Source organism: Morchella importuna (genome assembly GCF_003444635.1).
Source record: "Morchella importuna strain M04M26 chromosome Unknown Morimp01GS011, whole genome shotgun sequence".
Classification (NCBI taxonomy): domain Eukaryota; kingdom Fungi; phylum Ascomycota; class Pezizomycetes; order Pezizales; family Morchellaceae; genus Morchella; species Morchella importuna.
In genome coordinates, this window is record NW_025763408.1 from 524,093 (window position 1) to 547,823 (window position 23,731).

Below are 23,731 nucleotides of genomic sequence, written 5' to 3' on the forward strand. Positions count from 1 at the left end.
ATATACCTAGAGAGATAATGGACTGAACAGCCGCACTATGTGTTACGGCGCTTGCTTGGGTCTAATATTGTGCGAACAGCTGCGGGGGGGGAGAACAAAGGAAGGGAGTCTTACTCGATCGAGCCAAACGAAGACTACATGTATACACGTAGGAATCAACCTCCATATGTGGATTCTTATTAGCATGTCACGTGGGTTCGTATTATATTAGTGGGTTGGTACTTAGGGGGTGATTCACCAAATCCATCTGGGCCGTTGACTAAACGGGTTACGACAACAAATAGGCGCTAATCACTTGTACTCTTGGTCTGCATAAGATTTATCAATGCATTAAATAATATTACGATAAATAATCAGAAAGACAGTTCTAATCAATTTTGGCCTAGTACAGCGCTAGTTTTGGTGTTCTAACGTTCGGCATTACGACCTGAATTGACAAGTGTTATATTTCAAAAACTAAGAACTAGATGTAAGGTACCAGCAACACAGATATATCTCTCATATACTGTCAAAATCTTGAAAAACGAAAGGATTCTGCCTAAAGTTGGTATACACTTCTCCACCTGGGCCTTTAAATCCAATCATGGGATATAGTTGACCTGCGATATCTTCCGCAGAATAATCTGATGAAACCTCATTATGTTAATGATGCTTCGGCTTTGCTTTATCCATAGAGCTAGAATCAAACGGTCGGAGGTTCATAGATTCAAAGTCTGGCGTACCTAATAAAAGTTTACCATTTTTGGTAAAGAAGATCCTTGACCGGTCGAAATTCACACCGCATCCGACTACATCACCACTCGAAAAGGTCGCATATTGCTCACTGTTGGCCGTAGGAGTGACTTTGCGCGCGAAAAGAAAACCCTCGTGCCCGTGGTAGCCATATGATCCAGAATGCCAGCCCGGCATGCTTTCGAGGATGAGATAATCGCTCGAAACCCTGATGCAGATTTTACTAAGCGAGTGTTAGAAGATTATATACCTGCACATCGAGAATCAGTCTTAAATATATATACCCGGCTGCCCCTTCGATTATTTTGACCTCATAATAGCAGTTATCCTTCTCTGCTGGCATACAAAAATTACTTCTTACTGCCGTAATCCCATTCAATCTTGCTATGTCTTCTTGAAACATTAGAGACGCCACGTCATTGCTAGACCAATGATAGTTCTTACCTGAAACTCTTACATGAAGATTACCATCCGAAAGATCAACGTGTATAGATTTGTCTTCTGGGCTCCAATGTGTGGGTGCCTGAATAACGATTTGATGATCGTCGGGAGAGGAGGTTTGTAATTGAGATAATCGCTCAATTACTTGGGATTTTCGGCTTTTCCGGGCACAATCGATTGGTGACCATCCCTGTACGTCTCTCATGTGGGGATCCGCTCTATGCCCTAACAAAATTTCAACGATGTCTAAATGTCCACAGGAAGCAGCTACATGGAGTGCAGTACAACCCCGCTGAGTGACTATATTGACATCTATCTCATGATCTAGAAGTAACCTAAAGATTTTGCGATTCGCTCTCAGGATGGCCAGCTGTAGAATACCTGAAGAGACACTGAACGCGGACTCCAAGGTGGCTTTGTTTGATCTTGCTAGATTATCAAGGATGGAGCTGACAACGTCATGGCTATCATATGATACTGCGAGGTTTAGGAGTTTTGATAATTTCTGTGGATTACTTTTGATATGTGCCCCCCTATCGAGAAATAGACTGACAACTTGGGCGTGGCCCTTATATGCAGCTATATGTAGGGGAGCGAAATCATTCAGATTGAGCCTGGCTTCGATGTCTGCTCCACTATCGAGAAGTAGACTGACAACTTGGGCGTGGCCCTGACCCGCAGCTAGGTATATGGCAGTTGCACCACCTCTTTTGGTTTTAACGTCTGCTCCCCTATCGAGAAGTAGACTGACAACTTGGATGTGGCCCTCATATGCAGCTATATGTAGGGCAGTGGGGTCGTTTTCTAGGGCCTCCAACATCCAATCGTAGATACCATCTAACCCTTTGGGCAAGCCTTCCATGAGGGCTTCTAGCTTTTGGGCGGTCAAACCTTGTGCGCTGTCCAACTGCTTAATTACCAATAATACTCAGAGAAACGTTCCTTCCGAGCGCTCCACCAACATATTCCAAAGTCTGTCCTTGACATCCTCCTTCAAGCGCAATCGTCTTTGCAATCTCTCCATTCCATCATCAACCACTTTTTCGATGTCTGTCTTGACAATTTCTGGAGTAAGGTAGATAACTCGGGCAGTCGCCAAATCCTCCTTTAAACTCTGAAAAGGCCGGCTTGTTAAGTAGAATTTAATTTTGGAGAGTCCTCTGATTCCTTGGGTGCCTCGGTCATTTTTGTGATTAATAGAGACAACTCGGAGATTGATTCTGCCTCGCACTCATCGAGGGCATCTAATATGCAGAAGATAACATTTAGGTGAGAGGCTGCCACCATAATAGTAAATATGTCCCAAAGTGATTCTAATGGCCATAGAACGACCTCTGAGCTGGATTTATGAAGGTTTGCCTTTTTGGCGATATGAGAGAACAAGGAAGGTATCTGGGAAAGGAGCTGGTGAACTATAGCTGCAAGAACATCGGTCGCAGTAAGGTTAGGATTATCTCTGTTGTTGCAAAAATAGTAAAGAACCCGTGTGTTTTGGGGGCTTGAGCTGGAATCCGGCAGACCTTCTAGAAAATGCCTAGAAAGGACAGTTTTCCCCGATCCAGGCTTTCCAATAGAATACAAGACAGATGTGTCCTGGCCTGTACACCAAGCTAGGTACTGAGAATGGGTGAAGATCCATTCGCAAGTTCCGGGCTGCGGAACTTTTATTTTTCCTTTTTCGCTGTAGTAGTCCGGGTGTTTTAAAGACAGCAGAAAAACTTTAATTATATCAGTTCAAGTCCTATATAGTGTATGCGGGTACAGATAGGTATATAGGACCCTTTTCAAATACCTTCGCGTTCTCAATCATGGACCATCGCTATAATATAAAAGTTTAAGAGATCTTATACATATCAGGAATAATTATATATTCATTCATACCTTGAAGTTTTCGGGCCGAACTTAAATTTGTTGCCCATAAATTATCAAACTCTACGCTTTCAAGCCTCAAGAAACCAATATCCGTCTCGGGCACTTGCATAAATTCTTCTTGAACCTTTCGTATAGTTCGAGAGATGATTTCCTCTAGATTCGTCGTAGAGATCTGGCTAATCACATCTTTGCTGGTAGATGATTTAAGCGAACTGCTTGTATCCCTTTCCAAAAGCTTGGGTTCCCATCTCCGATACTGTGGATGGTTAATTCATCAATAATCATTTTTGAATCCAAGCAAGGTCATGAGGATATGCCAAACCTTTTGGACGTATCCACGATCAATACTAAGCAGATAGATAGCTTCCGTGACTGCAGCGCAGTTACCGCTTCTCTAATATCATCGTCTTTGAAGAGCGCCTTAGTCTCTTGGATTCCCCGACGGTGTAGTCTGCTGTTACCACCACATTGCTTTGAGGTAAGCGGTTCAAGGGGTGTTTTAAGTCGTTTTAATTCAGCCCCGCAGGTGTTAACGGCATCTACCAGAGGGCTCTAGTCGGAATTGATCTTTTGGTCATATTTGGCTTGGTTTAACTGTGTGAGTATGAGTTCTAGGTCCTGGAGCTCCTGATGTAGCCTTCGGAGAGTGTGAGGAGCGTCAACAATTTGTCCTATCAAGCTCGATATGGATTTAGCAGCTTGTAGAGTTACCGCGATAATCCCAAGAGCGCCAGAAACTGCGCCCAAAACCTCCATTGTGAGTGTCGAAATTGCCGCCTATTGATGTTCGAACGTTCCTAGTGCGGGGCAGGTATCATAGAACCGACAGATGCAGCAAGCTTAGGCTCTTCTTGTGTAACACAGCCGCAGATGGGAGTCGAGAACTAGGAGACATCCCGGTATGGAAATGTAAATCTACCGCATATGTGTGATACTTAAAACCAGGGCCAGACGTTACAACAGGTACAGGAGCATTAGCTTCTAGGAATATGTGCCTTTATAATAACGCTGCATTATAGCTGCTTAAGAACACGTATTTGAAGAAGTTAATATCCCAAATGAAGTACATATCTACTATACATAATTTTAAAACGGACATATATGTATACTTGTAATTAACCTCTATCCCTCAATTCATTTTTACGGTAAAACGCTATTGAGGTATATATCACGCCAATGAATCTAGCGACTTTGAATTATATAAAGTAAGTGCATTTACTACCTAAGTACTTAAATTAAATCAATAACATAAAATGCTCTCGTTCTGGCAAACATACATGAGATCGAGAACATCCGATAAGATATAGCTAATGCGGTATTTTCATCGTGGTTGGAGTATAATGGAATACGGTGGAAGAACTCTTGTCCTTTCCTTTAATGCAGCGGGCCCGTCATGTTACTTGATGGTGCGTCCCTATCTGATTTGTCTACTGTTCACTTTAGGATTAGGATCGTACTTTCAATGATATACATGTATGTATAATACCTGGATTCGCTACGTTGTTCCCGTTAATGCGCTAGTAATGTAGCAAGAATACGGTATTACTACGATATTTTTTTTTTAATGCCGTATTATTTACTAAATCCCATAGTTATATAGTACTCATATAAAGGTGATGAATTGACCGGTACGCTATTCAGATTTTTGAAAAATCTAGTGTCATAAGCGGCGTTTTAATGCAGCATTATAAAGGCACATATTTCTAGAAGTGAATAGTACCCCTACTGACTACAATCAACACTTATTCATAGTGTACTACTCGGTTGGCTTTGCTTTTTCTCTTTTATTTCAGCCCCACCCCTCACATAAGATCGTGTAGTTAGCTGCCAAGTTTTGCCAACCCGTAGCCCTACTTCTCAGCTGAATTTCATCTGACCCATCTATTCTTTCACTATGTTTCGCCCTAGGACGTAAGCTTTTCAACTTGCCTCTCTAGCAAATTTTAATTGCGGGGAGATTCTAGACTACAAAATCAGGTACTCTCCATATCTAAACCTCTCTAGTTTTGAACTACCACTCTTTAATTCAAAACCGGTCAAAATCTAGATTGGTGCTTATTCTCCCAGAAACCAGAACCAATCACCTCGACGATCATAGATTCAACCGAAATGTTCTTTACCCACAAGTACCAGCGTGCTCAAGATCTTCAATCCCAACTCCCACCTATCACACTAACACGGATATCCCCACAAGAGCGGAGAAAAAAGATAATAATAGTGTTCGCGGTGGTAGTCTGCTTTGCGACATTATTCATCGTCTCTGGCGTGATCCTTCTGACCCAAGGCCAAAGCTTCAGCAGAGATCTCTGCCCTGGGTCTGGGACGCCTGTGAACTACAATGCAGGACAGCAGACAGCTCGTGGTAGACACTATTCCCCACTAGGAAAGGGGATCACCATCGACCTCTCATTTGGAAGCCTGGATTTCACAGTGGCCAAGTCGATTGACATCGCCTGGGACATCATTGTTGGGCGCGGGGGGCAGTTGTTGCTTCTCTGGATTGCGCACAAAGTATATGTTGCTACCCTCGACCATGTTACCGAAACCTCCGCTGTCGGGTACGATTTCTATCTTGCACTTGCATTCGATATAGGTCCCTGGGCCATGGTTCTAGCCATTAGGAACCAGATCCTGGCCACAAGGAAACATGTGATCAAGGTCTTATTCATTCTATACTCGGTGGCATATATCGCCATGTTTCCAACACTGATGTCAGCCATGACCGGCTACACCAACTACACATCTCCCTACATCGTCTTTGAGGACCAGTCCATGATCCCCCTGGAGGACTTTATGGGCTCTGCCGAGAGGTACGGCGATACGTTGGTATTGAACGGAACATGGTACCCTCTTGATTACGACATGACCAATTGCCTCGACCACCCCTCTGGTCATTACTCGTACGGGTTCTCGAAGCTTGTGTGGAAGCTTGTTTGTGGCCTGCACCTATACTGGGTGCTCGGCATGTTCTTTCTCTGGCTGGACGCATGTCTCCACTCCCAGCTGTACCAAGCCGGCCACCGGATCGGCAAGATCAGAGCCATCCTCGACGTTGCTGAGTCTCTCAAGGAAGACCTAGGCCCGGATACATGTGCATACACTGGGGCTCAGTTGAAGAAGGAGCTCCAGAAACGGAACCCCAGACTCACGTACTACCAGACACGCAAAGGAATCCCACTACAGATTGGACTATCTTCGCAGTCGAGGGGCGGGCCTATCGATCTCGATGCCGCCAGGGGTTGTTTGTTTGGGAAACAGCCGGAGATCATGAAACATGCTATTTGGGATAGAGATACGGCATCGGAGTTTGGAGGAAGTCCGGCACTCACGAGGGATGCGCAGTTTGGGAGAATGGGCGGTTCGGATTTTGGGAGTCCTGCGTTGACTAGGGATGCGGAGTTTGGAAGATTAGATAATTTTGAAACTGTTGATACCGGCGACGAGGATCCCCGTGAGGGTGACCTTTCGTATAGTAGACAATAGTTGCAGGGATGATAGAGGGTCCGTTTCTTCTTCCTTCTTTTTCCTTGGTATGTTCTATCATTTCCCTTCCATTGTTGGATGGTGGACAAAAACAGTGACGAGCTAGGCGGGCAGTAAGAAAAGAAACTTAATGTTATTTCATTTGTTGGTGTACCATTATAGGGGTTGTGTCAGGCTAGTATTGGGCGTTGAAGGTGTTTAAATTGTAATTGTATCGGGGGACAGCTTCTTTAGGCTTTACTATGACACATTTGTTTCTTTCACCCTCTCTTTTTTATTGGGAAAAGGTCTAAATGACACAGTTTTCTCTACATTAACGTGCTCTGTAATAACACATGACGGGTACATGTATTATACTTTTATGGGTGGCTAAGAAAGGTTAGGGTTTCTGCTTCACCTTAGCATGTGCACACTGCTAATGCTAACTAGTACTACTACCCCAGCACAGAATCAACCATGGGCAAGCGCTCTAGTGGGTAGACACGATAAGTGTGGGGGAGGTCCAATTAAGGTTCAAGCCAGGGGTGGGGATAGTTTCGAACACTTATATCCATAAGTCGACGTACTCTATCTTTTGTTTTGTTTTTGTAGTGAAATAGATTAGGAAGCTGTTTGAATTTTTGATTTCTCTGGCTGGGCGCGGAATGGGTGAGTGAGTGAGGTCGAATATACTCCCCAATTTTTGATCATAGCGAACTGCGGCATTTTGTATCATGTGTTATTGCAGAGCACGTATAGGGAAAGCTGTGTCATTTTAAACCTTTCCTACTTTTTTTTCATCCCACATGGTACTTCCAGATTCTGATTTTCCTTCTATTCTTTGTTCGGATTGAATTGTTCCGGAAGGTCAATGAACATGAAATACTCTGACGTTAGGGACATGAAGGTCCGAGACCCCGAGACCTATTCCTTGCAGATACAAAAAAGAATTGTTAGTTGAACCCCCGTGACAGAATTTTTAGTCAGAGAATTGAACTCAACACCGCACGCTCCCCTTCATAGATTTCGACCAGCGAACTGGAAAAGCTATATAGCAAAGACAAAGGAAAAACGCTCGATCCCCATCATGCCTCCACGATCATAGAAGATATTGGTAGCAAGCTGTTTATGTACTCATATCATCTTGAAGCCTAAGGGCCCGTTCGGACAACCCAATAATCTAGATTATTGGCGATAATCTGACGGATTATCGACTTTTGGATTATCACAATAATCTATGCTGTTCGTGCAATTGAATAATCCAACATTCGGAACTCCTGATTATCCCAATAATCCGCTAAGGAAACAATCACTTTCGGAGGTAATTATTCTTACACAACACAGATATCCTGAGAGCTAACGTTATCCGGACATGTAGATTATCCACTTATTATGAGTATTATGATTATCACTCCCGCTACCTGATAATCCAGTCTGTCCAATAACCCGAAGAAATAATCTAAGGTTGTCCGAACGGGCCCTAAGTCTGTAACAAAATCAAAGCTGCGGGTGGAGCTTTCACCATTCCAGTAGCTTTCAAAATCAGTAGAAATAACTACATGTAGCTAGCTAGCTACATGTAAGTAAGTATATATGTAAGTCCAGTTGTGTGTACATGTAGGTTTATTTAGCTGGCGCTAAGAGTCCTAATGTTTCGCACAGTAGTAGTGGAACCACGATCCTCGTTTCGTCGATTGATTATTAGCCTAGCTAGCTAGCTAGACCACTACTCTAGCTAGCTCACCAGGCCTAGGACTGACCGGGAAACTTCCATTACGATATCAGAACTGCTGTTATTTACATTTAGTAATCCAGCATACATTGCCAATTGGAATAAGTGGATCTCGATAGATTCCACAATGTCTGTGTCTACATGTAGAGTTGTAGAGTAGGCACTCGAGTAGAGTACTCGTGAGGACATACGGATACTCGAGCTAGCTGCATCCCTGCCAGCTTTTATTGTGCTAGCCAGCCAGCTTGCTGTCACGAATCAAAGCTAACTACAAGCCATGCCGTGCCAAGGCTGAGAAGCCCAAACGGGAACGATTACTTGAAGGATAGTCGGATGCGGCAGGGTCCACCCTACCCTCGCTCAATTCTAAATAAACCTTTGTGTCAGCTCTGTTTTGTTTCTGTCCCTTACAGTAGCTACTCTACTAGCTATACACCGCGATGAATGGGCCGGGTCATAAAAATCAGCCTGGCCAACGGAGGAATCATATTTTTCGCAAGTGCCGTCTGTCTGTTACTAATTGCTACGCATCTGTGAAGTAAATGACCTCTACATCCGGCGGAAGGGTGCTCCTCGACCCTGCCCAGCATGCAGAATAGTAAGTTGTAGCCCCAGGTGGCCAGCTAGCTATGTGTGGATGATATTTGAATCTCATCGTGAGGTGAGCCACGACCCGGATCCGTGGAAGTGGATTCGCTGTTTCTCCACGATGCTTTAAGGTGCGTCTCCCCTGTTGATCCTGGCTTGACATGACTGTGCCTACTCTAGAGTCTAGAGCCCTAGCACTCTAGAGCACAATTGTCTCCTCTTTCTTCCCGCCCTCCGTCTGTAGAGTTGAGTGGGTACATAATGACCAATGCCAACAACATGCTGTGAGCGAATAACCCCCCAATTCGCCTGTTCCCATTTCCCCTCCATGGATACATCCGCATCCATTCCCCCATCCATCCACGCACGCACGCACGCACGCATCCATCCATCCATCATGATCACCTCGGAAGTTCAGTATCGACGAACTGCAAGGACCCATCTGTAGCACTTCCTAAAAGCCGACGAGTGCCGAAGTTCTTTACGTATAGAGACGTAATACTAACACCGACCTACATGCGTACATATTTTGTGGTTTCTTCCTCGAGGTCTCTCTCCCGGTACCTACCAATCTAGGCAAGTTGTTAGAGAATATCCACTCCAGCAAGAATGGGGAGCTAGGGGAAAGAAAAGAAAAAAGTAGAATCCCAGTTCATCGATTTCGTAAGAAAAACCAGGCGGCGATATTATCCCCTCCCCCGGACAGCTGTGCCCGTGCACAGGCCAGCCAGCCAGCCAGTATTTCTTCCTGCACCCCGGAATTTTTGACCCTGCCGTAGCCGGGCCACCGAATGGCAGTGATGGATCCGGGTGGGTGTGTCGAATACCAGGTACGAGTGGGAGGAAGGAACCGAAGGATAGCATGTTTTCAGTCAGGCAGTTATCGTGACGCATTGTGATTGTGATGATTAGTATGGAGAGGACCTTGGTGGGGAGTATGTAGTTAGTTGAGGGAAAGAGATGTAGACGTGTACAATTGATTGATTGCGTGGATGGATGGATTAAATTAGGAGGAGTATGACTTTGAAATATCCGCTCGAATTGCGCTCTAGAGTACGTAAATATTCCCCACGGCGTCAAATAAGTATCACCTTCATCCGCTGTGACTGAGCATCAATAACAGGACAGAGCGTGCATGAGGGACTATGGATATCTGTAACAGCGTATAAACACTCTCTTAAACTTGACTGCGGATCAATCCAACCAGCGCACATAAACAATGCCTACGTACCAAAGAGCACAATCTGGATCATTGGTTTCTCTTTCAAACACATACAGCAAGCTGTGTCCGTTAATCGATACATGCAGCACAGCACAACTCCCCGAAAGCTATAGGAAAAGCAAAACAAAAATCCACCAGTCCATTAAGCTACCGTAAGCTTAACCCCGCAGAATACAACCAGAAGGGAAGGAAAGAAAGAAAAAAAGGAAAAATCAACAACACTCACTCACACAAATCAAGCTAAGGACAAAAAGTTATTCGATGCTTCACGATAAATAATCTATAAACAGTCGCCTGGTTATAATATAAAAGAACCCAACTTTCTAAGAAAGAAGAGTAGGAATCGAGAAAAGAAGAAAATAGGAAGCTTAAGACAGACAGACACTGCCGAATTCGAACGCACATCCCTGGATGATGTGATCATCTTCCCCTTACCCAAAAAAAATCCAAGCTTTTACCCGAAAGAAAAAACAAATCTGCTCATGGTAAAGATCGGAAGAAAGAAAAAGTAAACAGGAAAAAGAAAAAAGAACCATCTGAGGAAAATTTCGCCATACACCATCCCTTTCACCAATCCAACGCTCCTGCGAGCCTCACATGAGTGTTTGCGCGTCTGAGGCCATTCCCTCGTCAAGTGTCATCATCCACCCATGCTACCAAGAAGCTCTGCCACTAAACCCAAAATGCTCATACCATGCCAAAATAAGAGCACAGTTGACCATCTCCGCGGAAAGGCTCGCGAGATGTTAAGGACACCAGTCTCCGCTCTTTCTTCTCTTCCCTCCTCTCTTGTTTCTCGTTTCACTTTCTTTTTTGATTTTTTAGTTTCTACACACCAGTATAGGCCTAACCGAGGATTGCACCGGAAAAGCCACCCATCTTAGTTACCCACGGAGTGTTGCTCCTAAACAGCGGGGTAGGAAGAACTTAATCATCCCCGTCTCTTCGACTATGCCACCCCGCCGTGGTCGCCAGGAAATCCAGCTCCCCACCTCCACCTCCGACAGCTGATACAACATTATTTCTTGTCATCATGTTATTATGGGGGATCATAAAGAAGTCCATTGCAGAGGAAGTGGTGGATGTGGGCGTGGAAGCGTTGGTTGCCAACGGATCATTGTGCGGGAAAGGATTATCAGTGTGGTGGAATGGAAACCCGTGGAACGCCTTCATGCTCGGTGATTGACTGTTTGTTTGGTCGCGAGTACGCCTGGTTGACGTGCTAGATCCATCCGTCTCTGCGCCCTCATCGTCCATCTCGTCTCCACTGTCCTCGTCGCCAGTTCCCGGGGGGGTATGCCCACGTTCATGAGGTATAACGTTGGAACGCCATTGTTGAGACATGATGATGGATGGATGCTGTTGGATTTCACCTCCAGACATTCCAACACCCATTCCCAAACCGAATCCCTCTCCAGCTCCTACAGTGGATGTGTATCCAGGTGCCACGCTTCCTAGCCCCTTCTTCTTGAACTGCTCTTGTTGGGAGTGCCCGGCGGAGGCATCTAGCACACCAACAGCATATTCCATGAATTCTGCGCCTCGTGATGAAACGCGAAGCGTCCACCTATACTCACTGAGCCGTGCTTTATAGAACTCGGCCTCCTGTGCACTCGGGGAAGTCGCCCAAAGCAACGATCCGAACGTCCCGATCAGTGCAAAGTTAACCTTTGAAGCAAAATACCAGAACGATTGAAGATGTTCGGGTTTGAGACGGTTGACAAAGTCCATGGCGGAGATGAGACGAGTTTTGGCTGCAGAACGGCAAATGTGCAACAGGTATGGGTCGACATTGGTTGGTGGGGTAAGGGAGCGGAGAATTTGACGGTGGAGGGTTATTTCTGTCGCAAAGTACGCAAGATGGAGATAGCCTACAGATTCGTCAGAAACTCGTTTGAAGGAAAGGTATACGTTATTTCACGGCATTGCGAGAACCCCTCCAGGGGTGATGTACATAAGGAAAAGTCGCCCCGGTCCTACAAACTCTAAGTCACGGAAATAAAACAGAGAAACTGATTCTTCATGGCAAAGGTGGCCTTTTGCGTATCGTTTTTCTTTTCGGTTCGGCGTCAAGAGGGAGGTGGGGAGGCTGTGACACCAGGATACAGGCACCCAGTCCTATTCCTCAGTTTCCAGTTACGCTCTCTTGCAGCCAGTTTCTCTGTTTAATTCCATGACCTGGAGTTCTGCAATGTGTTGAGAAGTACGTTTCCGCATCGCCGATTGGACCTTCTCCAGATTACTCATCTACATGAGGAAATCACCCCACACTCAATGCTAGCTTATCCCCGCAATGCCGCGAAATTCGGTATCAAACATGCCTAACAAAAATCCAAGCACTGGGTTCTAACCGTTAGAAGATAATTTTCTCAACCTTGTTGAATCCATCCTAAGACAATCCGGCAGTTTCGTGAACCACTCCTTCAACCGTATCTGAATCGGTTTCGCCCTCTCCAGAACTCTGTTCGTACCCCCGCGTCCACCCAGTCCACTCTGAGCTTCAATCGTGAAAAATGTCTCCAAAACATCTGCCATTATTCCACTTAGCACAATCATCTGTTCGAATAGCATCCGACCTTTCTCCACCTCCGATGATCCCCCTTCGTCGTCAGATTCGTCCTCTGCCCGTTCCGGAAAGTCGTCCGAACTGACGGGGGGTACTGCCCAATTCGCTTTCGTGATATGGGAGGGCCGGCCATGGGTTAGCGCGCCCCATTTGTCTTGCATGAAAAGTCCCCATGCTAGACGCTTTCGGAGTCCGCGCTCCCAACTAGGGATCTTCCACGAGGTGCAATCTAGATGCAAGCCTAGGTCTTGCCCAACTGCCACCAGCTGCGCCGTTAGTGCCCAACTTCCACTTTTGAGATCTGAGTGCTGCTGGAGAAGCAGAAGGCCGGCTTGGACGGTAGATAATTTAGGCCGGTGCATGACGTCAGAGATTGTCTTGCTAGCGAGCTTCTCGAGTGCCTGAGCATCAGGCTTCTTCAGTGCAGAGAGGTCCCTGTCGTATGACCACCAGTTGAGGGCAAGGATGTAAACTGCGGCTAATAACGGCGGTGAGAACTCTCGGTATGATCGGGAATACTTTTCAAGGAATACCCTCTTGTGCAGAATCGGAAATGAGGGGTGCACGATTCTGAAATACAATTTTATGAGCGATAGCCCATGTGGTGCAACGATGCGTTCAATAGCATCCAGGTCCTCAAATGTCTCCACGTGATTCTGGGTCGAGTGGTCAGGAAACACAAGGAATGTGGTTTCTTCGGATACCCGGCGGAAAGATCCCCCCATGGAGGAGAGTGAATACTCGTCCTTGCTGTCGAATGGGCACAAGTCTATCAAGCAAGACTCATATTCGCTCGTGGGGCCTATCAACTGAGTGTGCCGGTTACTCTGGAGACCCAAAGTCTCTTTGAGGAGCGATTGTCCACGTTGGTTGGAGTGGTCATCTACCGAAACATTGCCGCGAGTTTCTTGCGGTGAATCTGGCTCGGTAGACCTGCTTCTAGGGAATGATTCCCAGAGATGAGCTTTGCACCAGAAAATTGGAGAGGGACTAAACCAAAACGAAAAAGAAACATGGGATCTATAATCAAACAAGGGATTCTGAACGATGTATTCCTTTCATTGCTCTTTCCGCGTTCTTATAAAATCTTCCAGTTACAAATAACAAGACAACATACCGCTTCTTATTCACAGATGGCTCTTCCGAGCCTTGAACACTGGAAGATGCCAATCGTCGCTTCCGTGGCTGTGGCGACTGCACGAAGGTACATTCCTGACTATGGAACTGGCAAAGTACACATATCTCTGCGCCCTCGTTCATGACACACCTGCTCTTTCGCCTGCGGCAAGCATCGCAAGGCCGGTCTTTTCGACCCCGACTCGTCCCATTCTCTCCATTGACACTGGATCCAGTGGACTTTCCTGCATTACCGGTTGATTTCTGGGGAGGATTCTGAGCTTGAGAGGCAGCGGATGTCGAGGATGATCCGTTTGTGGATATCGTCGCGTTCGCTTGGGGAACAGCGCTAGAGGAAGAAGTGCCGGAGGTGTTATTGGTGACTGTACTGGGGGCAGCATTAGTAGTAGTTGTTGCTCCAGCAGTTGTAGCGACTGCTGTCGCTCCACTACTACTAATGCTATTACCGCTACTCCCATTTTCGCCCGACTTGTTCAGACTCATGGCCTGTTCTTTTTGCCTTTGGTGGAGGATAACCTATGGAATTGTCTAATTCCGGAATTATTGTTTTCTTGTTTGCTTTCCTTTCTTTTTTTAAACCTGTAATTTCTCTGTGTCCGAGGAGGTGCTATCGGTAGCTAGAAGATGAATAAAAGCACATACAACCCCCGTCCAAATCCAAGAGCCAAAACTTTGTGTGGGACCTTTTATTGCACTGATTGAACGTGAAACGCGCGGGCCGGAAGGATGAAGATGATGGTATCGTGATAACGGCAAACGAGATATGTCAAGAGAGGACAGCACACGCGCTCAAAGACCAAAGAAATCAAGGCAAACAGAATAGCAGTAGTATCAGTAGTAGCAGGCAGTAGTGATAGATAGTAGTAGATAGGTAGTAGTAGTAGCAGTAGTAAGTTATGGAGGGGCGAGAGTGGGGGGGGGGGGGGGGGGTGAGGGTGCGCAAAAGTTGGGAAAAGAAAGATGGAGGAAGGGGAAAAAGATTGGTCGTGTGTTGGGCTTGTAGTCTGTCCTGAGCTTATCGCAGTTGAATGAAACCAGGCAATTGGTAGATTAGATTACGGTAGGGGAATTATGTATGTAGAGCTCTCCGGCTTCCAGGATCCCAGGATTACGGGTCTCTCGGGAGAGGTGAATAGCGAGATCCTAAATGGGGCAAGGGAGAGAGTAAACCGCCCAAAAGGGTGCGATGAGGAAGGCCTACAGATAAGTCTTTCCCTGCCGATGAGGCTAGGGCTGTTGTATGTATGTATGTATGTGTATGGCTGTGTATTGGTTTGATGGGAACGGGTCTGGATACTGAGATAGAGAGGATTCAGGATACAGAAAACACTCAAAAGACAATACAGCTGTGAGTATAAAGTGTTCACGGCTTCCCGAGTGTTTACAAATGGGAAGTTCTATAAAGAGGGGCTTACCTATGTGATTGTGATTATGGAAATGTCCGATTGAGATAAGTCTACACCCAAGTAATCTGTAATACAGTTGTATGGATTGGAGGTAGCGATATTGAGGCTGATTACAGTGAGACGAAGGATATGGTATGGTATGGTATGGTATGGGTATGGTATGGTATGGTATGGTATGGTAGTGGTACAATACGGCTTGTTTCTGTATTACTGAGGTACGAAAGAAGGGGGGTTAGTTTGTAACGTCCGTATTTGGCCGTGATTCACGAGATCAGATGTTGTCAGTGAATGAACAACGACGACGTGACCATGAACTTTGAACCCGAGAACAGAGGGTGCCCCGATTACTACCAAATGACGAAGAGGAGGGGAAGAGAAGAAACCGGGGAAGAGAGAGAGCAACCCCCAAAAGAATAATCACCTTGATAAACAACGTAACGTGTACTTTCCAGGATGGCAAGCAAGCACGCAGATAGACAGCAGGCAGAAGACCGAAAAGCGCAAAGGGTCCAACGAGCAATAGCATAGATGAATTGTAATTCAGACCTAGGAACAGGAGAAAGCGAAACCCACCCCACACCCACGCACGTTGCTGTTTCCTTACTGAACGCCTTGACCCCCCACACAAGGGCGATCTCAATGGTCCGTGGATTAAAGTAAAGAAGGAAGGAAAGAAGTGAGAAAAAGAAAATAAACGAAAAAAAAAGTGAATCAAGAGAACGTGGGGTACGTATTGAAAGAACAAAATAAAAATAGGTAGGTGAGTGTAATTCTTCACATCACCCAAAGGTGGCTGGCAAGTGAAGTGCACAACACTCAGCAGGTATGGTTATCTCGCATTTTCGCGCTGGTGTTTGTTGATAGCGGTTATTTTTCGGGTGTGACAGAGATAAGGGACGGACCAGAAATGGGCTAGTTGGGATCCGAGACATCGCGAGGGTTCAAGTTATCTGTCTATGGGAAAAATTACATAAAGGCGTAGACAAGCCTCTGTCATCTCTGGGTGAGGAATATGGGGACGGGGGTGTGCGGAAGAGGTATTCGCAGCGGAATTACTTTTTGACGATGGGGCGATCGAATCTCCCGGGTTTTGGCTGGGCAAAACAAAGTACTCTACATTCTTTATGTACGTGCATACCGTTACTTAGAGTGGGTTCCTTTTACAGAGTGGGGATAAATATTTAGGCAGGAGAACCTATCATAATGGACGTATTTATGATACCTGCATATAACAGGGAGGGTGAGTGGAATTGGGGTAAGGAATCGACTGGAGGAGGAGGAGAAGGGCGTGGAGGAGGAGGAGGAGCTCGAGGAGAAGAGAAGAGCAGATGCCAGAAGTTGTTTTTTCCCGGTAACTGGCCGGGGTGTTCCCCGTTCTTTTTCGTCTTGGTAAAGATTGTACTCTAGTAGTGGATCAGTGGTACTGACTTCTTGGGGAGTAGGGAAGATTAGGAACGAAGCTCGCTCTAACTGAAGGATAAAAAAATAAAAAAAAAGGTTGTGCGACAGTAGAAATAGAGTCTTTCAGTACACCCAGTTACACCCCAGTTACACCTATATGGCCATACCATATCTTCTCTTTCTGAGTACGTCCCGCGCTCTAGGTATGCATGTACGTCACCGCGCAGTTATCATCGTTTAACCTGCGCATGGCGCGACTGCATCGGTATTCCCCACAATAAATTCAATTGAGAGAATTGAGAGAGACGATACCAGTGAGGTACTCCCGAGTCTATAGATAAACAAGAAATAAATAGAAGAAGCATTTAATGTACTTATTGCTTGAATTTTCATGAATATTCCTCCTACCAGATTGTGCTTCTCCCCTCTTCTTGGACACCTTCAACCTATTTCTCTTACCAATCTCGATACATATTACCCCATGTCCAGTTCTATTCTGTATCTACAAATCTTTGGACGAATATTACTGGTTGTATCACATGCATAACCAGTGGTGTTGATTCAAATGACAAGCGTGATGAAGACTGTCTGCCTGCAGGAGTGCCCGTCACAAACCATTGCTTACTTGCATCCCCATCAAGCAACTCCATTCATCAAAGGATAGATCTAATAAGCATTTCCCTATAGAGCTATAAGTAAAGGCGTCCTCACCTATAAATAAAACAAAAAATTATTAAATATCAGCGCCCAAGAGGACAAGAAGGTATCGAGAGGCCTAAGGGAGTGATAGATATCCCAATGCCAAAATACTTCTGATCTTGGATCAACTGCTCGCTCTCATCAACGGCGATCTCTACCGCTTTCCCAAGGGGCAGATCCTTGTTCAGCCTCGCTCTTGCCCGATAGTAACACGGGGATGTCGACAGGCTTTCCAGCAGTGATGGGTGCATAGAAGAACTACTTTTTGGCTCAAACAGTTGAAATTCTTGCCAAATCTCATGTCATGGTATTCAATATGATACTCGATCATCTGATACCTACCGTATTGTAGGTGTGTAAATCGAAGGAGTCGGCCCGACCCGACTCTCTTTTCGCAGCAAATGGACGTATGTAAGTCAGAAAATATCATGGATCGACAGCCCAGGAAATCATCAAAGCACTTATGGCTCGAGAAGCTATGGTGGGTAGGTGAGTAAACTTCGGCGTTTGCAGCCAATCAATCTATAGAAATTGGGAGATCTACTCCCATAATGGTACTAGCGCCTAGCCCAACGGTGGAATTTTCTCTAATTCCCATACAAAAAAAGTTCCTCTGAAGTTGACACACCCAACCCCTATGCCTTCTCGCGCCATACAAGATTGAAAGATAGCCAAAAGTAAAAAAAAAAACGACGCACGTTCCATGCATCCCCCCACATTTAAGGTTGGTTTGATGCTCTTGGCGAAGCTTAGTAATGTGCAAAGAAGGGGAAAACCTGCCAAGAAATTATCGACTGTACCTGTAGCCTTGTCGACATATATATATATCGTAGCTTTTATTGACGTTCCAGAGTGTTTACCAGCCGGTACTAACAGTATGAGAGGACTCATTTCGCAGGTTCAGCCAGGAAGGAAATAGGGAAAGCTAGGGTCGTTACTTGTTGTGTTCCATGGTATCTGTCATAAATTTATTTGAAACGGGGGGGAGGATATGCTGTGCGCTCCTCCAAAGTCGTTCCAAGAAACCCTAACCCTGCGCTCAGATGATACCCAACAAAAAAGACTGGCAGAAGCAACACGAGCACCTACATAGAGTATGATGTTGATAAAATACTACAATATAATCAGGGGCGGAAATACTAACAACTATTCCCATGCTATAACCGTTAACGATTTACCCGCAACGTGTCCGATTCAAATGACTTTGAAAGATGGCCGAGTCGTCTATTAATAACGAACAAATCCCACACTGTTAGCTAAAAAAAATAGGATTTAGTCAATACATATCCAGAAAATTTATAACTACTAAACGAGGGTGGGGGTGTATTCCAGCGGCCCAATAGCAGCCAATATAAATCTTCTCCTCGTGAAGAAGCCATCAGCCTTTCCGGCTATTGCCGGCCTGTAACATTCGCGGACTCCGCTCTGTATCGGTGCATAGACTCACAGTGTCAGTGCGCTGAGATTATGTTTCCAGAGAATTGGCAAGATCTCTGGCGAAATTCCTACGGTTGAGTTGTTTGGTGAAGGCTGAATGATGAACTCTAGAGGCAGATTCAATATCTTTGACTTGGTTAGATAACTACATCGAAACAACTCAACATGGAGTGTGTAGAGCCCGCACTTGTTTTAAGAACATATCTCGTCGCGACTTTCGCTTTCCATCCGCTTCTATTCTCTTCTCCCAGCACCTCATTCCTTCCATTGTTTGGCGAATTACCATACCTATAAATGAATAAGCCCAAGGAAACATTGTAGGCGATTTCTGGAAGAGAACAATCGCCTTAATTCTACCCTTTCAATCAATGAAAATTGCGGAGGATCTGTGTCCAGAGACGAAGATCCTTGATAAGTTTTCACTCAATCGATATTCCCCATATTATAAAGGCCAGGCCGTCGTTTTCCACGAAGTATGTTTTGCAAATATCGTAACTCGCTTGCGGGAGGCTTGGGGGGGCTTGAAGGAGATAGAGGTTTATTTAAATGGAGGTCTAATAAATCTTGTGTCGAAAACAGCCTGCCCGCTCACACAGGGATGATGGCTTTTATCGTCAGTAGATGATATATATATGGTGACGTACCGGTGTGGATTTCGAGGAAACCTATCATTACCCGACAAGCCCAAATAATTCCAAGGAAACTTGCATAGGGTCACGTCATGTTCTCATGATCTAGTTTGCATTCCATCAGCAAACTCCAATTATATAAGGATAATTTCCCGTACTTGAGTGTTTTGGCTATCCTCACCCGCCAAGCCAAGCTCTTGATTCGTCAGGGATAAAATCGATCAATCGCCTGAGAGATACTGTATATATGCATCTATCAACAACATAAGCGACACTTCATAGTCACCAGCGGATTGAGCGCACACCTTGAGATTCCCCAACCACCGGAATTAGAAACACATGAACCCATATTCTTTTTTTCTTATCCTTTTGCCCGCTACTACCTTCCAAAGAAGCTCCAAAGCTTCAGATCGCTCTGCCGAGCCATGAAGTAAAAGCTGAACACCAGATTGCCGCATCCACTAGGTTTGTATAAGGCTGCATCTTCTCTTAAGGAAGTTGAAGTCCATGGTAGCACCCCAAGACACAATATCGGTACCTAGCTTAGGATTGACGAAACAATGTTAAAGCTATGATTGTAGTCAATATTTCTCAAACAAAACATATTGAGTGATTCACTCTTTCTAGAGTACTAGCTGGTGTTCCGCACAGGAGCCCTGTGGTGGCTGTAATGTCGAGACATAATAAGACAGCAGACTAACATTGGCCTGAGAAATCATGTAGATTGTGATCTTCACTACGGCCCGATAAAGTTGTTCGGTGTCTACATGTATGGGTACCTACTTACATGTGATGTGGTTAATGTAACTGGAGGATGATGACATCGATGAGGCATTGTGGGGAAGAAGAAGCTTTTCGCTTATGTAGCTTATCGATAACTGTCTAGTCAGTGTAACTTCCTAGGCTGATCAGTCACATCAAGCTCTTGCCCCACCGTCCCCAACCCTCCCCAACAAAAAAAAAATATCTCTACAATGTTTGGCTGTCCTAGGCCTGCATACATAACATCAATCGATTCCTTGGTCTGGGTAACTAACATTTAGACGCTACGTACGAGAGGTCTCTATTCGCTCTCCGACCCGGTCCAGCTATGAAACTCAACCCATACCAGAAACTAACGAAATACCTTATAGCTTAGGTGATCTAGTACATAACGTCACGAAAATCATAATGCTTTCAAAGTAGGCCAATGAAAGTATGAGTTATTACATTGGTTTAAGAACGTTGGGACTGTTCGGAGCGTTTTCGGCTCAAACCCCTCTTTAGCTCAATTGCCGTACGTATATACCGAGCTTCTTCATGTCCTCCAAATTATATCGCTCTAGGTTCTATTTCTGACCAAGAGAGAAGCTCAATGTGTGCGTATATACGCTGTGACTTATTTCAAAATCGCACTTCCTACTAGTCATTATCACCATGTCAAGCATCGCAGACTTCACGGTACCAGCAAAACCAAGTGAATACTCGTTCCCCGCGTCATCGACTGCGCTCATAATGATCGATTTGCACGGAAGTCGGAACCCCCTGTTTTTAGATGATCTCGGTTCTCTTCATCCAGGCATAAAACCCAACATCTCCAAATATACTATTCTTCTCAAAACCTTTCGGGAGCAGAATATTCCTGTTTTCCACATACGAGAGTCCCATAGCCGAGTTATATCAGGAAATACGCCATCAAAGCTCCCCGAGCAGTCAGAGATCCAGAACCCGGAGCAGCATGAAAATGTCAGAGAGAATACACTCGAGGGTGGGCAAGCGTTAAGTGGAAAGAGAAATGAGTATCACCTGATCGATAAATGTGCGCTAAAACCGTGGGAAATGGTTTTGGATATGCCTGGTAAGGAGGCATTGTGGAGTGCAGCACTGCATGAACAGTTGATTATATGGGGGATTACCCATCTCATAATTGGGGGTATTACCACGCAAGGTTGTGCTGTGGTCACTTCCAGAGAAGTTAATGATCGAGGGTTTGAGTGCTGTGAGTTGGGATCTCCGATTATTTTGCATGAAAAGGTTTTATTTGCAAAGGATATATTCTAAAAGAACGGCTTACTTCTTTTTAGGTGTTATAGTTGATTCCATAGCGGATTACAACGAGGCACCTCGAACTTCCTCCTTAGAACATTGGTCTCGGGGACTGGTTGGCTCTGTTGCTAATCTCGAAGGTTTCGTTTCACAAGCCCATGTGCCTGTCCCGGTCAATAAGCATGTTTCTACAACTAGTGGTTGGAGTGGCTCCTTGGACTTGGTCTCACTGCGCCAAGCTTATAAATCTGGTGTTTCCCCTGTCACGGTGATAATAGATGTGTATAAAAGGATCGAAACACATCTCTCGAAAACATCCTCCACATTCATTGCAACCGTACCCCAAGCCGCCACTATCTCTACCGCACAAGATCTCCTCAACAAATACCCCGATCATGCATCTCGACCGCCTCTGTTTGGCGTTCCATTTTCTCTGAAGGATAACATCGATGTTGCGGGAATGGCCACAACTATAGGCTGTCCCCCGCTCGCCCATATACCCAGAATTTCTGCAAAGATATACACAAAGTTAATCTCTCTTGGAGCAATATTCATCGGGAAAACGAATATGGATCAACTCGCCACCGGAATGACAGGATGCCGCTCTCCATACGGCATTCCCGCTTCCGTTTTCAATCCACTATACATCGCCGGTGGATCATCCTCTGGCGCCGCAGTTTCGGTCGGTGAAGAACTGGTCTCTTTCGCTATTGGAACCGATACTGCGGGCTCTGGCCGCGTGCCCGCGGGCTTCAACGGCGTCGTTGGATGGAAGCCGACGAAAGGGACCGTCTCGTTATCTGGGGTTTCCAAAGCATGCGAGTCCCTGGACTGTATAGCGTTTATGACCGCCCGACGTGGTGGTGTCAGTGATGCCAGGGAAATATGGAGATACGTCCGGGGATATGACCCGGAGGACGTTTACTCTAAGCCCCCGAATACTTGTTTGCCACTGAGGTATCTTAGCGCGACCAGACCATCTGCGAGAAAGTTTCAGTTTGCAATACCGCCACAAAGCGTTATTGCCAAGTGTGCACCGGTCTTCTGTCAATTATTTTATGAATCTGTCGCAAAACTACAGGCAGCGGGGGGTGAGCTCATGGAGGTTGACTGGACGCCATTTGAGGAGGCGGGAAGGTTGCTGTATGAGGGTACATTGGTGAACGAAAGGCTCGCTGCGATGCCCTTCTCGGGAAAGGATTGGTACGAAACGAATAAGGACAACCTTCATCCAGTTACTAGAGAAGTTTTCGGGGGGGTGTTGAAGAGGGTAAATACCACAGAAGACGTATTTAGGGATTTAAAAAAAATAAAAATGCACGCCTCCTCCCTAAAACCCGATCTTATAGCGTCAGCACACTACTAATATGAGTCTTATAGCCTCACACGGACTGTCCACGACACAATTTTCAACCCTTTCCACGCAACCGGTATCGACATCCTTATAGTGCCGACAACACCTAACCACCCCACCATTGAAGAAGTCCTAAAGGACCCAATCTCGCTCAATTCGGACCTGGGGACTTTTGCGCATTTTGGAAATGTGCTTGATCTTTGCGCGGTTGCTATGCCGGCGGGAACGTACGAGTTGGATGACGGGAGACAGATGCCATTCTCGGTAACCTTGTTGGCGGGGTCGGGAGATGATGCGAGACTGTTGGAGTTGGCTGCTGGCTTTGAAAAGTCGGTTGATGTTGCGGCTGGGGCTTTGGAATGAGAGATGTTTTGTCAAATAGTAATTTGACCCTAGAACTTCTACGTCGTTCTAGCGGAATATCTAGGGTATCGCTGGATATTAGTACCATTTTCCCGGTTACCCAGGCGCGACTCACACCTGTATTCGCGTCCTTCACTTGATCTAGTATACTCCCACAACAGAAAAGGCCAATTAATGAATTAAAATAAAAAAAAAGAAAACCCCGAAAAGGCCCAGAAGTGAGTGATCTCTTGTGATTCAACTTTAACACTAGTACTACATACAATGCACTTACCAGTTAATGTGTGCTTCACTTTGCAGAAACATCAATGTTTGGGGAAGATTAGCGGAATAGGTGTTAAGACACGGTACAAAGGCTACGTAGTTATAACCGGTTAAGCATATGTGTTGCTTCTGAGAAATGAGATCTTATAAAGTTAAGCTGCGGCGACTCAATCCAAGCTTCATCATCATCACTCTCATCTTCCTTCATTCGAGCATTAGGAGCGCTAGAGCCCCCCAGACCTCGCCCAGATAGCGAGACCTCGATCAGCAACAGCCTGAAATAGTGCATCCCTGCGCCTCGGGACGTTATCGAGTGATAGCTCATGACACTGCGTCACAGAAGATCACTCGACGCCGCCCCATATCGTCATACACGTGGTACCGAAGCACCCCACCCACTC

The 23,731-nt window shown here is 45.6% G+C and overlaps 6 protein-coding genes across 6 annotated transcripts; 2 read left to right on the forward strand and 4 right to left on the reverse strand.

Annotated features, from left to right (window-relative positions):
- Positions 1–498: 498 nt before the first annotated feature.
- Positions 499–2,035, reverse strand: LAJ45_04564 (uncharacterized protein; the record flags this gene model as incomplete). The annotated part of the gene is made up of 4 exons (XM_046114144.1): positions 499–623; positions 723–955; positions 1,017–1,122; positions 1,177–2,035. The coding sequence occupies 4 exons, from the start codon at positions 2,033–2,035 to the stop codon at positions 499–501; spliced, it is 1,323 nt and encodes a 440-aa protein (XP_045972666.1).
- A 269-nt stretch (positions 2,036–2,304) lies between these two features.
- LAJ45_04565 (uncharacterized protein) lies at positions 2,305–3,801 on the reverse strand (the record flags this gene model as incomplete). The annotated part of the gene is made up of 6 exons (XM_046114145.1): positions 2,305–2,891; positions 2,953–2,992; positions 3,055–3,074; positions 3,130–3,301; positions 3,368–3,439; positions 3,757–3,801. The coding sequence occupies 6 exons, from the start codon at positions 3,799–3,801 to the stop codon at positions 2,305–2,307; spliced, it is 936 nt and encodes a 311-aa protein (XP_045972667.1).
- Positions 3,802–5,154: 1,353 nt separating this feature from the next.
- On the forward strand, positions 5,155–6,528 carry LAJ45_04566 (uncharacterized protein; the record flags this gene model as incomplete). The annotated part of the gene is made up of 1 exon (XM_046114146.1): positions 5,155–6,528. One exon carries the CDS (start codon positions 5,155–5,157, stop codon positions 6,526–6,528), a length of 1,374 nt encoding a protein of 457 aa, XP_045972668.1.
- A 4,448-nt stretch (positions 6,529–10,976) lies between these two features.
- On the reverse strand, positions 10,977–14,235 carry LAJ45_04567 (uncharacterized protein; the record flags this gene model as incomplete). Its single annotated transcript, XM_046114147.1, has 5 exons — positions 10,977–11,920; positions 12,401–13,093; positions 13,149–13,185; positions 13,320–13,554; positions 13,733–14,235. 5 exons carry the CDS (start codon positions 14,233–14,235, stop codon positions 10,977–10,979), a joined length of 2,412 nt encoding a protein of 803 aa, XP_045972669.1.
- A 3,540-nt stretch (positions 14,236–17,775) lies between these two features.
- Positions 17,776–19,405, reverse strand: LAJ45_04568 (uncharacterized protein; the record flags this gene model as incomplete). The annotated part of the gene is made up of 13 exons (XM_046114148.1): positions 17,776–17,780; positions 17,957–17,996; positions 18,059–18,065; positions 18,119–18,127; positions 18,197–18,285; positions 18,348–18,371; positions 18,437–18,514; positions 18,706–18,717; positions 18,768–18,821; positions 18,883–18,983; positions 19,036–19,041; positions 19,290–19,300; positions 19,371–19,405. 13 exons carry the CDS (start codon positions 19,403–19,405, stop codon positions 17,776–17,778), a joined length of 471 nt encoding a protein of 156 aa, XP_045972670.1.
- Positions 19,406–20,298: 893 nt separating this feature from the next.
- Positions 20,299–23,066, forward strand: LAJ45_04569 (uncharacterized protein; the record flags this gene model as incomplete). Its single annotated transcript, XM_046114149.1, has 8 exons — positions 20,299–20,308; positions 20,368–20,383; positions 20,458–20,470; positions 20,545–20,600; positions 20,675–20,682; positions 20,730–21,302; positions 21,388–22,666; positions 22,730–23,066. 8 exons carry the CDS (start codon positions 20,299–20,301, stop codon positions 23,064–23,066), a joined length of 2,292 nt encoding a protein of 763 aa, XP_045972671.1.
- Positions 23,067–23,731: the final 665 nt, after the last annotated feature.